The sequence below is a fragment of the Rhinoderma darwinii genome, chromosome 8 (assembly GCF_050947455.1).
Source record: "Rhinoderma darwinii isolate aRhiDar2 chromosome 8, aRhiDar2.hap1, whole genome shotgun sequence".
NCBI classification, from domain to species: Eukaryota; Metazoa; Chordata; class Amphibia; order Anura; family Rhinodermatidae; genus Rhinoderma; species Rhinoderma darwinii.
In genome coordinates, this window is record NC_134694.1 from 82,454,618 (window position 1) to 82,475,909 (window position 21,292).

At 39.4% G+C, this 21,292-nt stretch overlaps 1 protein-coding gene across 6 annotated transcripts in view; it reads left to right on the forward strand.

The window, feature by feature from the left end:
* The window catches only part of PAK3 (p21 (RAC1) activated kinase 3), a 182,549-nt gene that overhangs the window by 115,543 nt on the left and 45,714 nt on the right, over window positions 1-21,292 (forward strand). For 3 of the 6 annotated variants that reach the window (XM_075835822.1, XM_075835821.1, XM_075835823.1), the window contains exons 3-5: window positions 3,595-3,695; window positions 8,704-8,733; window positions 13,238-13,282. In XM_075835822.1, the coding sequence (XP_075691937.1) occupies window positions 3,595-3,695; window positions 8,704-8,733; window positions 13,238-13,282 (176 nt within the window). The remainder of the gene's footprint in view (window positions 1-3,594; window positions 3,696-8,703; window positions 8,734-13,237; window positions 13,283-21,292) is intronic. The other 3 variants (XM_075835824.1, XM_075835825.1, XM_075835826.1) reach the window with 3 other exon arrangements.

Genomic DNA, 21,292 nt, shown 5'->3' on the forward strand with positions numbered 1-21,292 from the left:
AATACGCAGCGAAAACCGCGAGTTGCTACAAAAAAACGTCTGAAAATCGGGAGCTGTTTTCGCCTGAAAACAGCTCCGTATTTTCAGACGTCTTTGGTCACGGTGTGTGAACATACCCTTATTGTGTGCTCACATGCCATGGTCAAATAATGGTCTTTGCGTCGATTGCATAAATTGTGGCAAAAGCAACATTTTTCCTAAATCGGCGCAATTGATGATTTGTTTGCAACGTGTGAACACGCCCTTACACACTAGCCATTCTCATAGCTGAGCGTTTGCTACAATTGTATCGAGACTAAGCAAACCTAGAGCTGAACAGTATAGTCTCTATATTACAGATATTTGTGCTGCTGATGTATTTAGTTCATTGCGGATTATGTAGATTGGATACGGTATTACTTTTACTACTACTGTATATGCAACACACACATTTCTTGAACTATACATTGTGTACCTGTTTTAGGCCTCATGCACACTTCCTTCACCGTTTTCATGTCCGTTTAAAACGGATCTGTGTGTCCGTTGTGACATCCCTGTGGTTTCCGTTGTCACTCCGTGTCCGTTCCGTTTTAAACGGATGCTGTGTTTCCGTTTGGCTTCCGTTTTTTAAACGGTCCGTTAAATTCCATCTTGTGTGTTGAACGCTGGGAACTTTGGCACGCCCTGCTGTTGAAAAACGGATGGCACACGGATGCCTTCCGTGTGCCGTCGGTTTTTTTGATGGACCCATAGACTTCAATGGGCCCCACGGTCCCTGAACGACGGACAAAAGTAGGACATGCACTACTTTTGATGGAACAAACTAACGTAACCGTCAAAACAACGGAAGTGTGCATGGCCCCATAGAAATGAATGTCAGGGTGCGATCAGTTAAAAAAAAAACTGATAGCGCACAGAAAATAACTTAAGTGGGCATGAGGCCTCTGAACAACCAACTGTAGTCCATAGGTTGTTTTATTCGGGCCAATAAAATAGTTCTACCTAAAGAGTAAAGATAAAATTCAATGTTCTTAACATTTTGCGCACCATGACATCTTCCGATTAAATAAAAGCTGTGTTCCTGTCAATCGAAACAGGAACTTTCCTGTTTGGTCAGGGTATAAAAATGTGCATCTTTACTGCTATAGTAAGACTTCGTTCACATCTGCGCCGGGGTTCCGTTAAACCTTTCCGTCAGGGGAGCCCATTAATGGAAACCATAGCTTTCCATTTGCAGTACCATTAATTTTTGGTAACGCCTCTGTTGTTAATGGTTTCCAATTGTCTCCATTCCGTATGGTTTCCGTTTTCTTTTGGCGGAATCAATAGTGACTGTTCCTTTCCAGTTTGAGTGATGTTTTTTAATTGAATGCAACTTAAAAAGAACACATACAGTATATATACTGCAGCAGACCTGTATACACTGTAAGGGCAGACACTTTATTGGCTGTACTAATGTTAATTTCATCTGATCGGTCAAGAAGTAAAATCTATTAATCCGGCAAAACAAGTGCTGATCGCGTGTCCGTGTAGGTGATCGGTTCACGTCAGCTTGTGTTTACACTATACAACTGCATGTGTGAACACCGCCTTATAGCAATGCTCTTGACCACCTCCTGTCTATTCAGTTAGTGTTCTCCGTTGCTCGATGGGAAGATAAATGTTTGCTAGGCGAGAATTCCTATCTAATAAGTATTAAAATGCTACAATCAATTCTATCATAGGGCTCCTGGCTCTCATAACAGCCATTCAGAATCTAGGTTTTATTTTTATAGCGCAGGTAAAAAAATGAAAAAAGCTTCCTGATTGCAATGTGGCACAGTGGCCCTATAACACGAATAAGCAAACAACTGGAAAAGAACGTGTAGCATGAGGAGCCATTCTCACCGCGGGAACTGTAATTTCAATCTTTATTATTTTTTGCACTATGAGGGTTACATAATATGAATTACTGCATGTTTATTATATTAGTAAGAATCCCTTTATCATAGAGGTCAAGGAATTTCTTTGATAATTATATGTTGTTGTCATTGTTTTAAACCTACAATCCATAAAACAACAAATGTTGGTTTGATTATCTTTATTGGGGCCCTACCGATTGTGTGAACGGGTGTCCCGAACCGTCTGTTCCTCCTCGTATTACTCAGCACCGCAAAGAGAATGTATTTATTCATGTCGGATCCTGGCTAGGTAGGGCTTATAATCGATCTATTAGACAAACATGGAAGCAGCAATTAAATGAGCATTAGAAACCTACGTAAATCATCGGGAGAGAACGCAAACTACATGCAAATATTGCACAGGAAAAATCCCTGATCTTCCATGAAAAGTTTGGTAAATGGGGATCAATTATTGGGTCGGGAGACACATATGGCATTCAGGCTCCCTGCCTGTGGCTCCCCAGCTTTAGGCAGGCAGCTCTGGATACTATGCACTAGTCGCACCAGGTAGGTCATAGCATTACTAGAACTTGATGCCAGGGTCATACCATATCGCTGGCAGTTAACAGTACGGTACTTGTAATATCTTTTAATAGGCAGTATGTACTTTACCACTCAAACAGTCCGTGTTTGCACTAGTATGTCCAACCTTCCTCTTCCGACTTTTATTATAATTTGGACTCCACCATCAGCGTATAGACATATAGCTCTGCGTGTATTACTTCTTGTGATCTTGCTGGGAACTATAGTACTATCCAGAACTAATATCCACTCTCCACAATGGTATGGGGTAGACTTAATCTAAATTATACATGGTGTAAGATAGACCTTTAAAGATCAATAATACATAGAGTATCACTGCAAGATGTTATTCCAATAAAAGGTTTGTTTAATTATACTTGATTCTTTTAAGATGCTTGAGAAGCATTTTACCCTCCAACACGCGGCGCTCCAAGTAGTTAGCCCAACGCATGGTTTCGCCATTACAACTTTTTTCGGGGCATGTTACCTGTGTATCTTTTATAGACCTTTTCCTTTTTAAAGGCATTTTCCCCAGATCATAAATTATCCCCTATCCAGATGATAGGTGATTATTTTCTGATTGCTAAGGGCCCCTACCGATCGTGTGAACGGGTGTCCCGAACCGTCTGTTCCTCTTCACTTCTCACCCACCGTGAGGGGGACATTGAATGGAGCAGCATTCGATCATGTGCGCTGCCACTTCATTCAAAGTCTATGGGAATGATGGAAACAGCCGAGTACGGTGCTTGGCTGTTTCATTCTCCTAGACATTTAATGGAGCTGCAGGCACATGCTTGACCTCCACTCCATTCAAGCTCCTTCTAACTGCGGTGGAGGGAGTAAAGAGGATATGGGAGTCCGAAACCACCAGTTCTCACGATCGGTGGGGTCCCAGCAGTGGAGACCCCAGCGATCAAAAAATGATCACCTATTCTGTGAATAGGAGGCTTTTTGAACAGGCATCATGTAGAGTCCCCTTATAAACTGATTTTTCGTGGACTGTCTATGAGAAATGGTAGACTGACAATATTGGAACATAAGGCAACTGTTACTTTGCCTACATCTTTATTTTATCAAATTTCAAAGGATATCGGGTTAGTATTACAATTAGTTTTTTAAACTAATATGTGTCTTTCATTCATTTTGTCCTTAGCCAACAAAAAAAAAGAGAAGGAACGCCCAGAGATCTCCCTCCCTTCAGACTTTGAACACACCATCCATGTTGGCTTTGATGCTGTGACGGGCGAATTCACTGTGAGTACCGTTGATATACACCCTAGAACCATAGAGACTTGCACTTAATGTGCTATCTTCTGCTGGAGTTCAGGGGAAAAATATACAACGCATTGTAGCATTTTCCATAAACTGCACAAATAATTTAGCTGTTGGCGGAGGTGACAGGTTTATTGCAAGCAGTTGAGCTAGTGAGGATTTATCATGTGGATTTAGCTGTTTTTGTTCTCACAAATTATAGGTCCCATATGAAAATGTTGTCCTCCATTTTATGAGCAATCACGTGTAGTCTGTTGAGATTGGAGTAAAACAGAAAAAAAATTCATGACTGCATTTTATTTATTTCTAAGGAAACCGCAAGCAAAAAGATTTCAAAGAAGATTCCAGACTGATTCACTGATCATTTGGTTGATTTTATATATTGTAGTAAAAAGAGATAAATTTTATGTTAGAAATATGGCTTTCCCTCTATTGACTTCTAATCGTGCTACTTTCTTGCCTCAATACTGAGCCTGAAAAAAAATAAAAATATATATATTAGTGTGATGTAGCATTTCATATGAGATATGTGCTACTCCATAAAACTGCAGGTAAACCAACTGAGTTAACTAAAAACTAAATTAGTGTGGATAGACACATACACAGATGTAGCCGAGTTACATTTTTTATCTATCAATCAGGAAGTATTTTTATTACAGCTTGTACCTCCACGGCAGATCCTCTTTTAAGGTGCCCATATGTGTTACGATTAATCGATAGCACTTTTTGGGATTTATGTTTTACTAAAAAAGTATTAGTTTCCAGGAAATTTGTTGTTGGATATAATAGATATAGGACTGCTTTTGATTTATTTTCTGTTATTGATTAAAAGCCAAGATCACAGCATGCAGTTGGCTACTGTATTAGAAAATGCATGAGCTACAAAGCGCATAACCGATATGATCAAAAGTAGGAATTTTTTCCACGTGGAAAATCTACGATTTTATTCTAATGGCCACTGTGGAAATTGGGAAAATCTTTTTACCCCCTTACGGTGAGAATCAAATTTTTTCTTTTTATTTTGCCTTCCTCTGGTTTAGCACCGACATCATGCCGGGTTGAACTTGAAGGGCGTATTTTTTTGGGTACGTTAGGCTTATGCATTGTATGTAGCATTAACTCATCACTCTCATGAGAGAGTTCTTGCTTTAAGTAAGTGAGATTCTCATAATACCTTTAAACCGGAGGGGGAATGGGCTGTACAATACTCACACAGTCCTTCTGGAAAGTATCTAGGTGACTGAGGACTGCACCCCTGAACATTGATACAGAGGATGTACAGTGGGCGTGCTGATCTCCCCCCCGGTTTAGCATCTGATAATATCCTTATTTAAAGAGTCCGCTGTTTCTAAGCCCACGCAATCACAGACCTGTCATTACACAAATACAAACCGTTTACATGACAAACCAAACCGTATACAAATAAATGACCTAACCTCTTATAAAATAAACCATACTCCGAGAACAAAGTGAAATGCAATGGATTTAGCGAGTGAATCATACACACGTACACATAAACACGTTGTACACATTGTATCACCAATGCTGGCGATAAATAAATGTCATTTTGTACAGTGTGCATAGCTTTGTAGCATCCATATAAGCGGCAAATCTTCCCTCCACTCCCTTTTCTATAATACACCAATAGAAAATTGCTGGCAAGTAATATCCAATGAATACTGAAAAAAATAAAGTCCGCATTTTATAGCTTTTTGAAGCTTTAATAGTGTTACTATAGGCTAGAATACAAAAGGCTTCTTTTTGAAGTCCTATTTTTAGGTACCTTTTATACAAGATGATATTTGATGGAGACGAGCAGTGGAAAGTGCACATATCAGCAGGTCTAATAACTAAAAATGTGCTAAAAAACTTTCACCAGACCTGTGGTTGATGGGTAAGTGCAGAGTATAGTTTATATTCAGTCACATGACTTTCTTCATATGACTTCAAAAATGTATATTTACAGAGCAGAAATGCCTAGAGCTCCTCAATCGTACACCACTATAGTTAATTTCTGTGCTCGGTATTGGGAGAAACGTACATCCGTAAAATAAATAGTAACCGCTTTAAACTTGGTCAGTTGATCTTTCCTGCAGTTGCACATTTTTTGGGAGAAATGTCGCTATTTTCTAGCCTTGGAAAATTAATATACACAAATTATATAGTTATGCACTCAATTCTTTGTTCCATAGGTTAAAATAAAACAACCGTTTTTTAGTGTTGCGTTGATCCAGAGGAAGGCAAAACAAAGTCCCTGTGAGCCATGTGCCAATGAAGACAACCCCTTCTTAAAATCGTCAGCCCAGCAGTTGGCTGTTCTCAATGAAGAACTTCTGACCTGCCATACATTTCCTTGGTATCGGCCATTGCAGGGAAAATTTAGTATTACATGCGGCCAATCAAAATAAACAGCCATCCATGGAATACATGGACTGTCTGAGTTCTCCAGAGCGGGAGTCGCTGATGGTGGCTCTCTGTTCTGGCTAATAGAGGGGGATCCTAATGCCCTAATGGGGCATATAGAAAAGGATTATCTTAGTGAGACAACCCCTTTAAGGCTGTGTTCACCCTTTTCAGTTACGTTCCCATTACTTTTGACCATCAGAATAACAAGTAAAAACCTAACACACATTTTAAGTCAATGGGGGGAAAAATGCTCACGGAGAGTGACAGGGATGCTGATTTAAACTATGTCACTTTTATATGTAAATATGCTTTTAGTTTTGGTGGACTTACATTTTAATAGTTGCAGAGCGCTTGGAGTCTGGCGTATTCGTGAGTTGCGGAGCTCCCCCACCATTGATTCTCCGCTTTCTTCCTATTGGAGTCTGGCGTATTCGTGAGTTGCGGAGCTCCCCCACCATTGATTCTCCGCTTTCTTCCTATTGGAGTCTGGCGTATTCGTGAGTTGCGGAGCTCCCCCACCACTGATTCTCCGCTTTCTTCCTATTACTGTTCTTAGGAAGATATCTGTCAATCAGTGGTGTTTGGGTGCGGATAGCCCGCATCTCATTAAAAAAAAGTCAGACTCTGAGCTCACAGCGCTCTGCAACTAAAAAAAATTAATTTCTGCAAAACTAAAGCATATTTACATATAAAAGTCACAGAGTTTAAATTAATATTCTTGTCACTAAGCTTATACTGCTAACTGAGAGGGCAGCATGAAGTAGGTGAAAGATTTGCTTTAATGGATCTGTCATTGATCACGTGACCTCTGCATCCGTAGAATTGCTTACTCACTGCCGGTTTCCACACCTTGAAAAGGAAGAAGAATTAGGCCTTGTTCACATCAGCATTATTGTTTTCTGTCGTTCTGCTCTGTCATAGGAGCAGAACAATGAGAAACCAGAAGCGGTGGACCCCCCCCCCGGCTTTAATATTTTTCATTGGGTTTCCGTAATGGTGTCCATCATTTTACTGGACAAAATGCTGTGATATTTTGTCTGCCATTTTTCACCGGATCTCAGACGAAGGTCCTTAAGATGATGTGAACACAACTTTAGACATATTGCATTAGTAAGTGACTTTTTTTTTTTTTCTTTAACAGCGGAGAGCTATGGATTAGAAATTGTCCATGCACCTTAAGTAATAATTAATCTCTGCTAAATGTGTATCTGGTAACACAATGCTCTATTTAGTATTAACAAGATATGCTCTAGTCCCTGAATACCAGCATCTAATTCTTGCTGCTGGTGCCTCATTACTTAGACTGCAGAGGATTGTGACTGGGATTTTCTATTAGTGTCAAACAATGATATGTAGGAGAAAAGCTTGTAGACATATTGGTAAGTCGATCAAAACTAGTAAAACTTTGAACATTCTAGGGGTACAATTGACTCCATTTTGATGGTTAATTTTTCTGTAATGTACTGTATATGTGATAAATACTTTAATCTGAAGGTCAAATAATACATTGAGTGAAGAATCAAGATGGATATTTGCAAATCATGGAAAAAGACCATCAATGACATTACGTGTATATACATTTTCATGGTCCAATTTGGCAATGTCCTATTGTGTTCTGCCTTTTATTTCTCATGACGGGCTCAATCATAGACATCGGTATAAATTTCAGGAGACGACCATATTTGTTTTTTTTAGTCATTAGATCTGCAAAGTAGTGGGTTATATATGAAAAAATAGGCAAATATCAAATTGTAGCTTATATTTCTGAACTGTACTTGGGAAATGAGAGACTTTAAGTAGCACAACTAATATTATTTGCACTGTGTCCACCTTCTCAACCAACTTTTTGGAAGCAACTGATTCGGCAGTCATTCTCTATTCCAACTGACCCCTATTGATAGCCTACCGAAGGTATGTTAAAAATAATTAGGAAGCAGATGGTAGGGGGTATGACTGCAGCATCAGACAACATAGGGTGTGTTTGTAGTCTGTTACCATAGAGATGAATAAGTCTGCTTAGTAGCAGTAGAAACAAAACAATAGGAAATTTTGACTCAAAATTATTTGCTTAAGTGATAAGTTGCTTCGTTTCTTATTTCAGATGCATTGAGACAATAAAAAAGTTGTGAAATTGTGCATGGCCATTAAGGATTATTTTTTTTTTTTAGACCGTTTTATACATGACCCTCGTATTCTACAGAGATGGATAATATCAATATCACAAAGTTGTCAGAAAGCATAGCAAGCTATTATCTAGATGCAGGATTATTTGCTATTGGTCTAAGTATATGTGCCGTCTCCGCACCTGTTGCTTAGCACAAGGCCTTTTGTGTGCCAACTACTATTGTATACAACCCACTTGGGCTTCTGTACATCAGCAACTGTCTCAGAGATGTTAATGGTTTCTTGTTAATTTGTCAATGCATTACTTTAAATATTGGTTTGGCCCACAAAACATCTACTCTATAGTATTAATGTCAGCGGGTTCATTTTATAGGACTCTTCAAATGTTAGAGACCCTGTACAGTTTTTTACTTCATTGACCACTTTTGTCCTTCTCTTTCACTTTTATCTTTCTGGAAAGTTTGGAAGTACCAATGGGATTTCTAACACTGTATGATTATTTTTCCTATGATAATAATGACACCAGTTCCCATAATAGCTGTCTGTTCCTTTTGGTGACATGTACTTCATATACGCCCCCTGTAATCCCTTTGTTATCACCTCACCTTGGCTGCGCTCTGTGTTTGCTACTAAATTAATATAGAGCCACAATTGGAAAAACTGCATGGGCTCCTGAGTTGGACTTTTTTTAAGCTTCACATAACACAATTGATCGTTGCATGCCAGCACACCTCTCTGCTTGTACTAACTACTCTTTAGTTTGATTTGGAGCAGAGAAGCTGTTCCACATTTTGCTGACGATGTTTAGGCGCATGTTCCCGGAGTTTGAGTTTTTGGAAAATGAGCTTTAGAATATTTTGATTAGTCCGATATCACCACTACATACATCTACAGTAAAACACCTCTGTTTACCAAGACTCTGACTACCCTTACGGACTATTAATTACATAACACTGTATTCAGATGGAAGTTACATGGTCCTACAGTGTGAAATATTAAAAAAATAAAAAAAATAAATGACCCATGATTTACCTACAAAAGCTTATTGTCGCGGTCTGTCAAGATAGTTGCATACAAAGGAAAGGGATGAGTTTTTAGAGGTCCCATAACCCAACTTATAGGGTTGTCGGTGTCCGGTGGCGTTCTGTCAATAGCAGTTGGCCATTTTTTCCAGGTTTTTTGGCTTCAGGTCTCAAATATGCCAGACCATTAGACTCTGTTCACACTGGAATCATGGCCCTTATTTTAACAGGAACCATGTAGAATATGATGGAGTTGTTATGATCCCTTTGACTTAGGCTATGTTCACTCCTCATGTCCACTAGGCATATACAGAGAGAAATGCTCTCTATGTACTTGCTAAACATGACCATATCATGTAATGTACCCAACGTTTGCAAAAAATGTGCACTTTGGCATATGTTTGGGGGGTATACGTTGGTATACCTTTCTTTTACCCTATTGAAAATCATAGTCGATACAAGGGGATCCCACAAAAAGAGATGTACCGCACGGCATATATTTTTATATTTTGTTTTTCAGAACGGGGGTTATTAGGCCATGTATAAAACTTTGTATGGCATACAGTTTCATACATCTAGGCTATACGTTCAGTTTGTCAAGAGATTTTTCCAGCGTATACGCCAAATGTGCACTACAGACCTGTTGTGAGGAAGACCTTATAATAGGTTCACCAGGTTTCATTTATTTATTTATTTTTTAATGGATATAATAGTGTTCATCAAAGAGTCAGAAAACTGACGGAAAAGGAAGCATCAACGGAGCCCAAGAGCCTTAGAACATGTTGCAGGTGCCTGTTTTGTCAGGGAAAAGCAGCAGTCTTTTTTTATTCTAGTTATAGGATTTGTCCGGTTTCAGCAAATTAATGTTATTTTTTTGTAGAATTTTTAAAAGTTTTATATAGGTTTTTAATATAATTTCCGTCTTTATTCCTCACGGTTTTCAGGCTCTCGGCTTGTCAGTAGGAACATTCATGGTTTACTTCCATGGGATAAATGCTGTCCATGGTCAAGTGATGGACACACAGGTGCACAGCTCGTTACCGTTACAGTATGTATAACAGCTGTATCCTCTAACGATCATAGCACCTGTGTGATCATCACATGACCATGGGCAGAATTTTATCCACTGGAAGTAAACGAGGAATGTTCCTACTTAATATGGCCCTGTTCACATCTCATTTGTTTCCTTCTTTTGGAGGTATACATCGGAAGGAGTCCAGGTGTACAGTACTGTGAAAGATTTTTGGGCAGTTGTAGAAAAATAGTGTTAATTGTATTTTGTTAAATTATATAAAAACAACTAAGTGAATGAGCAGAAGAGAGAACTAAATCAAATCAATATTTGGTGTGACCACCCTTTGCCTTTAAACCCGCATCAATTCTTCTAGGTACACTTGCACAAAGTCATGAATTGTGTAGGATTATAGTCAGGTGTATGATTAAATAATTATGCCAAACAGGTGATAATGATCATCATTTTCATATGTAGGTTGAAACCGTCATTAACTGTAATAGAAACAGCTGTGTAGGAGGCTTAAAAGGGTTTTTCAAGATAAATGTAATTTATTAATGTAAATACATTTGTAATATACTTACATTTTCCAAATTGGCTGCCGTGGGGTGCTTGACGGGTGACGCTGTGTTGATCTTCAATTTTTTCCGGGTATACGACACATCACTTGTGACATGCCGTGTATGGGCTGTTCTGTTGTACAGCCAGTAACGCGCATGCGCGGTCCCTGCTTTTCACGCGCGTTACGGGCTGTACAACAGAACAGCCTATACACGGCACATCATAAGTGACGTGTCGTATACCCGGAAAAGAATTGAAGATCAACACAGCGGCCAGAGAGTGACGTCACCCGTTAAGTACCCCACGGCAGCATCTGGAAACGGGGCCAATTTGGAAAATGTAAGTATATTACAAATGTATTTACATTAATAAATTACAAGCATTAACACAGTCATTTTATCTCGGGTAAACCGCTTTAAAACTGGGTGAGGAACAGCCAAACTCTGATTCAAAGGTGAGGTTGTGGAAGACTGTTTCATGTCACAGGTCCACCATGGCACGACTGAGCACAACAACAAGACACCAGGTAGTTATACTGCATCATCAAGGTCTCTCCCAGGCAAAGATTTCAAAGCAGCCTGGGGTTTCAAGATGTGCTGTTTTAGCTCTTTTGAAGAAGCACAAAGAAATGGGCAATGTTGAGAACCATAGACGCAGTGATAGGCCAAGGAAACTTAGTGCAGCAGATAAGACACATCATGCTTACTTCGCTACATCGGAAGATGTCCAGCTGTGCAAGGGGTGGTCAAACCAAATAATGATTTGATTTAGATTCACTTTAAATTAAATTTGCGTTTTGTTAATAGATAAAATAAAAATATTAAAACGTATATTTTTGAGAGCATTTTTACTTTGCAGCATTTTCCACAGCTGCCTAAAACTTTTGCACAGTACTGTATATACCTCAGACGAACGGCACCGAAGTATCTCACTGTATAGGCATACAGTGGGATACGTCGCCTGAACACCCCGGGCACAACGCTGATGTCAGGGGCTTTCAACTATGGAGTCCCCAACCTAAGTTTACCTAACTTCCGACTATGTAATCAGTAAGTGGTCGGAAGGCAACGTGAGCACAAAAATCTAGAATGGGGTTTGGGGACGCCGTTCTAGAGATAGTTGCGGGTTCAAGAGGTGGGACCCTCATCCATCGGACATTTATGACATATCCTGTGTATATGCCATAAATGTCCTTCATGGCAAAACCCCTTTAAGGGCTTTGACATGCCGGAATCCCCCGCCAGAGCATCAGCAACTCTCTGGTCAGGGATTCTGCTCCAGGAGGAGTCCCCGACGGCGCTGTCCATATATGGACAGTAACGCCAGGGGCTTTTCCAGTCCCGAATTCCTCGGCCAGAGCGCTATAGCTGCTCTTGCTGGGGACTACATAGCAAAAAGCCCCTGACTTCGCTGTCCATATATGGACAGTGACGTCAGCAGCTTCAAACTACGGAGTTTTCGATGCTCTGACTGGGTACTTCAGGGCTGGAGACGTCACTGTCGTCTGTGTATGGACAGTAACACCAGGGCCTTCTTCAATCCTGAAGTCCTCGGCCAGAGTGCTACAGATGCTCTGGCGGGGGACTCTAGTAAAAAGCCCCTGACATCACTTTTTATATATGGACAGTGACGTCGGGGGCTTATTGGGTTCTGAAGTCCCCAGCCAGAGCGCTACTGATCTTCTGACCAGGGACTACCTTGTCAAAAGCCCCTGAGATCACTGTCAATACATGGACAGTGACGTCGGGGCTCCCAGAGAGCCGGGATTCCCCAGGTGGAGAGCTACCTAATGCACTTCCCGGGGATTACAGTGAGGAATAAACGCAGAAAGTATATTGGAAAATTGTGCAATTCTTAACATTTGTTTAAACCGGATCCCTTTAAGGCTTTCCTTCAAAGACAACATTTTTCTCCATGTACAACTAGAGCTCTACATCCAATAATCAATGAAATACAGGCACCTTTTTTTTATTTATCTTTAAAAAAAAATTAAACCTAGGATGCAAGAAGAAAACAAAAGAAAATCTGGCACCTAAATGTTTGGTTGAACTATGTTAAAATGTAGGGTTGTAATGAATGACATAACATAGCTGATATTAATATTTCAATGACATGGATCTAGAGTTCTCTAAGCCTAATCTAGAACCATATTTAAGATTGATTATCCTAACACAGAAGGCAACTAAACCTGTTTTCCAAAATCTGTCCTCCTGCAACCTGCACAACACCCTGCTCCCCGAACACTTCATAGTGTACACTCTCCTTATCTCATGTGATCTTTTTCCACATGCCATGAAATACCCCTCCCCATCATTAGGTCATTTCCTTTTATACCCTCTGAGTTGTCCCCCATCCTATTTTAACTTTTCTTTTTCTTTCTTTATTTACGACCATTGCAGCCAGATCTCTGTGGTTCACAGATGGGCTCAGGGAAACTCGCAGAGGTGCGTCACAGGCCCAAAAAGAAGCTTGCATCAAAACTGCTTCTTAGAGATGTCCTAGCGTTTGCAGCTGCAAGTTCATGCGTGTGCTGTAGATATGTTGCTTGGATCATCCTTTTGTCATCTATCCCAAATTTCAGGGGCCCATGTCACTCATTCCAAATATGTTTTATACAATTTTATTATTCCGCACAGATTGTATGTCTAGATTGGGGTGGCAGCAAAGAAAAATAATCTTTCCAATTCAAATTTCTCACAATCTACTAGATCATATATTTTTTAATAAACCACAGGATGATAAAAGTGCATTCAGAAATATGTTATATCATAACCAAATCTTAAATCAAAATAACCTAGGCATATACATTTAGTTATTTTTGTTACTTTATCCTTTTTTTTTTTTTTTTTTAATAACCTAAAGCTGACAATACACATGAGATAAGTCGTCCGAACCTGCTAATTTTGATGGTATCCTGTGTGTAGGGCCTATCCACTTTCCACACACGGCAAATGTCAGGCGAAAAGAGGGATCAGGCATGTTGGATTTCAACATGTTTGATCCTTTGTTTTTTAAAGAGATGTGCCCCAGCCAGTGGTGCCTGGCAGCAGTTTAAAGGGGTATTCCTGTTTTAGACGTTTATGGCATATACACAGGATATGCCATAAATATCTGACAGATGCGGGTCCCTGCCTGGAACTTACGACCAGCCGGTGTTTAGATGACCCCTGTCCTGTTCTCGATTATAGGTGTGGGTCACACATCTGTCAGACATTTATGGCATAGACCTATCCACAGGATAAGATGCGAATACCCCTTTAAGCTGGCCATACACTTTAGGTAAAAGTTGGCTATACCTACCTGACAATCTCTTGTGTATGGAGGCCTCCTCACTGTGCCCTGGAGCCAGATGATGGGGAAAGAGGTACCAAGCATGTTGCATTTCAACATGCAAATCCTTTTTTCCTGTGGAAGATGGTGTTTAAGATGAAATCAGAAGAAGTATCGGTTGGCCAAATGTTCCCATGGCTGTCGACACGTTCTAAATCCAAGGCTGTGACAACTAATAGTACAATTCATTCTCACTATGTGATAAAAGAAGCCATTGCCCTGATTGTGACTATATGTGGCCTTTTCTAAGCGGATTTAGGTGCTTACTAAAATCGTTTAAAAAAAAAAAAGGTATATTGTCATTCTAGAACATGATGTTAGATGATGATGATGTTCTGAAAAGTAGAATCCACGTACGGTGATGAAATTGCCTTATGCTGTGCATGCATATCTAGTCTATAATCGCCTCTAGTCATCATCTTATTATATACACCCTTCTGTATCGTACTACATTACTACTGCTGTAAAAATATTCCGAAGATTGTAAAATTTAAGCAGGGTGCCAAGTACAGTCCAATGTAATCTGACACCCACTGGGAAGGTCCTCTAGATAATCTGCCATTGACGAGAAGCGTCCCAAAGTCCCATATTCGTTCCGAATGTTCAAATGTAATGAGATTTCCAAAGTCCATATACAGATTTAAAAGCACTGGAGAAAAGGTTCCATTGTCTGAGTGACAAAAATGAGTGTAGAACTTGTTTGGAGCATGTGAAACTGAGTGCAGGAATCGATTAGGGTGTCTGATATTGACCTGTGGATGATGGTGACGTTTCAGAGAGAAATTTTTATTAAAAAATGTAAATTTACTCGTGGAAAAGAACGGTAAAGTTTTTTTATTGCGTTCCCTTGGATTATTTTAATATTACTGTAGAAAGTCACAAACCTGTACTCTACCTCCCACATTACTTTTGAGAAGACCTATTAGTGTGCACTCTTGTTCTTCCATCTACTAAAAGGCCTGTTGAGCCCAATTTTGTTATGAAAAAGTAATTTCCGTGTATCCAAAAACCAGGTATATTCTGTATTTTCTGTTCCTACGGTTCACACCCAATATACATACCCATGTTGACACCACTACAGATTCTCAATTTCCAGTAGTTGAGGTTGGTGCTTCAATGCTGTTCTTCTGATTGACACTTAAGTTTTGTCTCCATTTCTCGCAACGTTCCCATATCGGCAACCTGACTGATCACTTCTATGCGAGAGGTTCAGTTCTGTTGTAGTCAAATTAATAGAGCAAAGAAAAAAAACTCCATCAAGCTGGAAGCTTGTGGTGAGAAATATCAATATTATCAGGGCTGCATCCGCACGATAAGTTGTTTAGCTAAATTAAAAGACCATCTTTTGGACGGTTTTCACTCCCTGTGTATGGCAGGGTTTACCATCATAGGTCCCACGTTCCTTGAAACCTAGACCACAGCAGGAAGAGCTATATTGTATGTAAGGTAAACTGATTTCCACCTACTAAAGATGCTTTTCTTGGGGGAAATTTTATCAAGAACATAATGCTGGCAATTTTTTTTTTTACCTTTTTCCGTATAAGGCCCTGTTCACACAGTTTTCTGTAGGCAGAAAAATCGGCCTCAAAATTCTGTCTGGAATTTGGAGGGACATTTTGAACTGCCTGAATGACGTTTGCCACGTTTTTCAGCCGCGGCCATTGAGTGCCGCGGGAAAAAACACTTTTATGCCTCCTATTGATGTTAATGGGAGGTCAGAGACGGAAACACCCCAAGAAAGGGCATGTTGCTTCGTTTTCCCGTGAGCCTTTTTTTTTTTTTTTTTTTTTTCAGCTCGCTGGAAAAAACGCCTCCGCCTCCCATTGAAATCAATGAGAGGCGTTTCCGGCTGTTTTTTTCCGCTGTTTCCACAGCAAACACTGCGGCAAAAAACTCTGTGTGAACAGAGCCTTATCCCTTTCCACTCTAGCCCTTCCAGTTCGCAGTCTAGCCAACAGTCTCTGTTTACATTAGCTAGAGTTGTGACAGCCGTACCGGCACATTACCGCTGCAGCCAGTGGAGCACTGTGGAGAGCTGGTGCTAGAGCTGCAGGGGATTAGAAGGGGATTAGAATTTCAGTTTTTTTTTTTTTGCTAAATTATTACATTTTTCAGCTAAAAGTACAACGTTAAGGTTGGAGTAAGATTTGAGTTTCCCCCCATGATAAAAAAGAAATCATATATATATATATATATATATATATATATATTAGAAATTGCATATTATTCTTTCACACTACCCTGAGGTCACAATCGGAGTCTATAAGATAAATGAAAAATGCATCAAAGCGTCGCCATACCAAATCCATAAGCAAAAACCTGGCAAAATTGCGATTAAGTACAACTTTTCAAGAGAAATTTTAGTTTCATTATCTTTTTCCGTTTGTAATATAGAAAACATAGAAAACTGCTGGGGTTTTTTTCATCGCCCTATTGTGCCAAGAAAATTGGATCTTCTAGGATGTTAAGAAAAGGCCTTCAAATTGAGATTACCATGGATATCAAGGAAAACAATTAAATAAATAGTTCATAGCCCACATAAAGTATATTTTCCCCTTGAAGCACAAATTACCAGCTTTATCTTGGACATAAGGAGGCCCAATTTCATGGAAAGGAAAGCTATGCTTGGAGGAGTTGAAGAGGAAAACAAGAGAACAACCACCAACAAGATACATGGATGCTAAGACAAAACATGGTGTAATTATTGAGACTAAATAGAAAAAATTACGGTTTAGACATTTACTATACACATGACCCCCATGAGGTGAAATTAAAGGGGCTGTACAATATAACAAAATGTGATCTATTTTTAATTTTTTTCCGGGAAGGGTTTTGAGTTACAATACCTGACAGACCATGGACAAGAGCGACTTTGTTTCTTACGCCCCCCCCCCTCCCCCCCAAAAAAAGACCCTAGTTTTTATAATTCTGGACAACCTTTTAATGCAAAACTGCCTAATATTAACACATTTCAGTAGTAAGGTGTTTTGTAGGTACGTTTCCTTATAGTTTGACAACAATGTGGCATCATCACATACTAGCTCCGTAAAAAAAATGTAGTCTGATTGCCTTGTCTGGCTTTTCAACATGTGCAATATAGTGATTTCTTCGTTACCCACCATCAAAAACTTTGGGGCTAGAATATAAAGCAACACCAAAAATCTAGGTACCGGATTTCTAAAAATACTGGGGCAGATTTACTAATGCTGTCTAAGTTTTAAACAGCACAAACTTGGTCAAGGCAGTCAGAAAATGTGCCACATGTATAAAAGTGGTGCAGGCTGTATGATAAATTTGGCGCATCTTTCTAGACATAATAGACACTTTTTCTTTATACCACCTATTAGTTGGCTTAGTTTACACTAGTTTTTTTTGCCAAGATTTTTGCGCATTTTTATTGCATGGTGTCACAATTTAAGCCACACCCCTTTCTCTTTAAGCCACACCTATGGCAAAAAGTGTGTCTAAAACAGTTAATAAATGTTGCGCACAGCATATATGCCAGAATTCTAGCTCAATTTGAGAGAATTCTGGCACATTTTAAATAGTAAATCTGCCCCATTTAACATTATCATCTCACAGAAACATGGCTGACCTCTTCAGACACAGCTGCCCCTGCAGCACTCTCTTATGGAGTTTATTTCATAACCTCCTAATGCAACAACAGTAATGGGCTAGGTAGTGTCCCAGTGGAACACCCTCCCTTATATAAAGTATAGGCAGCTCTATAATAGATATATATACATACAAGAACAGAGTCTGAAGCCAAATATATATCAGAATATATCACAAATTTTATTAAATATACATAAAACAAACTTGTTAAAAGGGTATATAGATGGAGAGACTCAATGTAATACAAACACAGAAAAACCCAGTAAACCAGGTTTGAATTAATTTGTAATCCCTATGTTGTAGGCATAGGCAGGGTAATATATTGTCTTGAATGACATTTCCTTAATCTGTGTGTAGATTCATTAAGGTAAGGGACATAAGGTCCAACAAGTACTAACTACAACAGAGAAAAAAGCTATCGTAAGTAATTCAGATATTCTTACCCATGGAGCTGATCACCGGTAACCTGGTGGTCTGTGTACGCCCCGACGCACGTTTCACGGTATCCGCTTCCCCTTGAGGAAGCATCTATATGCTCGGCCTGTGACCGCTCATAGAATCCCATGGCTTGCAGTACCACTTTTCTGCTGACGACACACAAATTTACCTCTGGCCCCTATGTTACCTCTCTAACAAGAGTTCTCAAATGTCTATCAGCTTTCTCCTCCTGTTTTTTTTAAAACTTAACATGAAGAAAACTGAATTCATAATCTTTAACTCATCTCGCTCAACCGCTTTACTAGAACTATCGGTCACAGTTAATGGCTCCACACTCTCCCCCCAGTCTCACAAGTCTGTTGCCTCGGGATGACCTTTGATTCTGCCATGTCTTTCAATCCACACATCCAAATCTTAACCATCTCCTGCCGCCTCCACTTTAAAAAAAATTCTCGTATCTGCTCTTTCCTCAGCATTGTCAGCAAAAATTCTAGTACATGCCCTCATCATCTCCCGCCTAGATTACTGCAACACCCTTCACTGTGGCCTCCCATCTAACACTCTTGCACCCCTCCAATCCATTTTCCACTTTGCTGCCCTGTTAATCTACCTCTCCACTCATTTAACCTCTGCTTTTTCCCTGTCAATCCCTTCAATTCAAAATTATTAACAACATACAAGGTTGTCCACAACCTGACCCCTTCATACACGTTTCTGACCTAATCTCCCGATACCTACCCGGATGTAATCTCCGTTCCTCAGAAGACCTCCTCCTTTGCTCTCTTCTTGTCTTCTCCTCACCTCATCGTTTCCAAGATTTCTCCCGTGCGTCTCCCACACTTTGGGACTCGCTACCCTAACACATCAGACTCTCTCCTATTATGGAAACCTTCGAAGGCAACCTGAAGAGCCACTTCCTCAGAAAAGCGTACAATTTACAAACCCCGCTGCCACTACACTACTGGATTAACCGCTTCTACCCTAATCTGTCTCCTTCCCTTGTAGATTGTCAGCCTTCACATACAGGGCCCTCTCGTTTTGTACCAGTTTGTCATTTATTAAGCTCATCTTTATTGCACTTGTTGTTTTATTGTCTAAAGTTATGTGCTCTCTCGTATGTACAGCTCGCTGGAATTAATGGTGCTTTAAAATTTAATAGTAATAAGAAGAAGAATCTGCTCTAAATGGCAGGAAGAAAGAACCATCAAGTAAAATTGACCAAACAAAATGCCCTCACAAAAATTGCAAGTTACATGTTTTATTGACCCAGTGTTTCAATTCAGATGAGACTTTCTCTAAAATTAGTTACTTCTCAGGATTTTAAAGCACTCTGACCCAATAAAAACCCATGGAGAACTTTATAATGCATCCTCTTTATTGTAAAATTTTAATGATCAAAAATGTGACTCTTAAATATCACGACCATATGCAATTCCAATCTCCAGCTAGAGGCTTATTTCTGCCAAATAGTGCCTACCCTGACCCGTTTAAACTATGTTCACGCTGGCTCCTTTCTTTCTGATTGCCAGGTCTGTAACACCATGTTTTCCTTTAAAAAAAAACACAAAAAAGAAAAGACAAACCCATTCTACGTCAGCGTGATCTGTCAGGATATGTCACACAACAGATCCGTCCTATCCATCTTGGCTCCTGTAACAACAGAAGTTATGATGCCAGTGTGAGCACTGCCGAAGTTCATGTTTTTTACACAATTTAAAGCCTCACAATGGCGATATACCCTGTTTTTTTTTGTTTTTTGTTTTTTTTATACTTCTACTATAGCCTGTGAGAACAATCACTTTATCCTCTCCTTATCACCTACCATATGTTTGGTGATGTCAAAAGAATGGGGACTAAATATTCTATATTTCAGTTGTGGAGAAAGGCGTACCAAATGACTAGAGAAAAACACTTGAATGGGTTCGTCCATGATTCTCAATTACTTATTCACATCGACTTTTCATTGCTTGCCATAGCGACAGGTTTTGATGAAGTTCTGAATCACGGCTTCTCTGTTGTCTGAAAATGATTGTTCGTATATATTGAGCCTCATGCATCAAAATTGTTCTGATATAATTTTTTATAACCGTCTATAATTTATTTTTTATTTTTGTTCTTTTAATCTAACAATTTTTTATGCATGTGGCTCTTCTATTTTCATAGAATGTAATGTAATATTTACTGGTTGCTGGAGAGTACTCCATAGCATTAATTTAGAAATTAAAAGCTGGAGCTATAGAAGCAAAAAAGAACCATAAACGGGATTATGACCAATTTTGTAAATTCATGTTTGATCCAAAATTTTAAAGCAAATCTACCAGAAGTGCTATATATTTTAATATATTTTTTCATTGCCAGGTTATCTGCAGCAACCCTTCACATGAGAATGATAGAATGACCATTATAAGGACATTTATAATGACAATACTTCCTGTTCTTTTGGTTATCATTATGTAGATTCAAAACGACATCCACAATAATGTGCACACATATGACTGCCGCTATTCAAACTAGTTTGGATGTGGATATTGATGTGGGTGGTGATATGGGCCCATGTAATGTTCTTATTGCAAGGCTGGGACACCAGAGCTCAGAAAGTGTTGTCACAGGGACACAGGAAAAGAGAAGCTACAGACAAAGTGCTGATTAAGCAAAGCAAAATTACTGTCACATTTCCGCATACACTAAAGGGCCATTGATATGACCACAATGGCCGTTCTCTTTATAAAGGACAGGGTAGAAGGTGCTGTATTTAGGCTGATACCATCAAATTCTAGGTTTTGCTCTGCTGTTAATAAGCGTAAATTCCCCCCCATGTTTCTTGTGTATTTTCTTAACACTGGTTCTAGGTTATGCTGATACAATAAATCTGCTCCACCTTGATGTATACCAGCTGAAGACTGATAAGAGGCATTTATTGCCAATCTTTCTTGCAGCGTACATGGTCCAGAGGGATCTTTAGTAGAGGTGAAAGGCACTTTTATCATTCCTCTATTATTACAGTACTTTTCACTTTTTTAGAGAAGTAAAATGCGACTGGTTGATTTGATCTCACACATTTATTGTGCTGA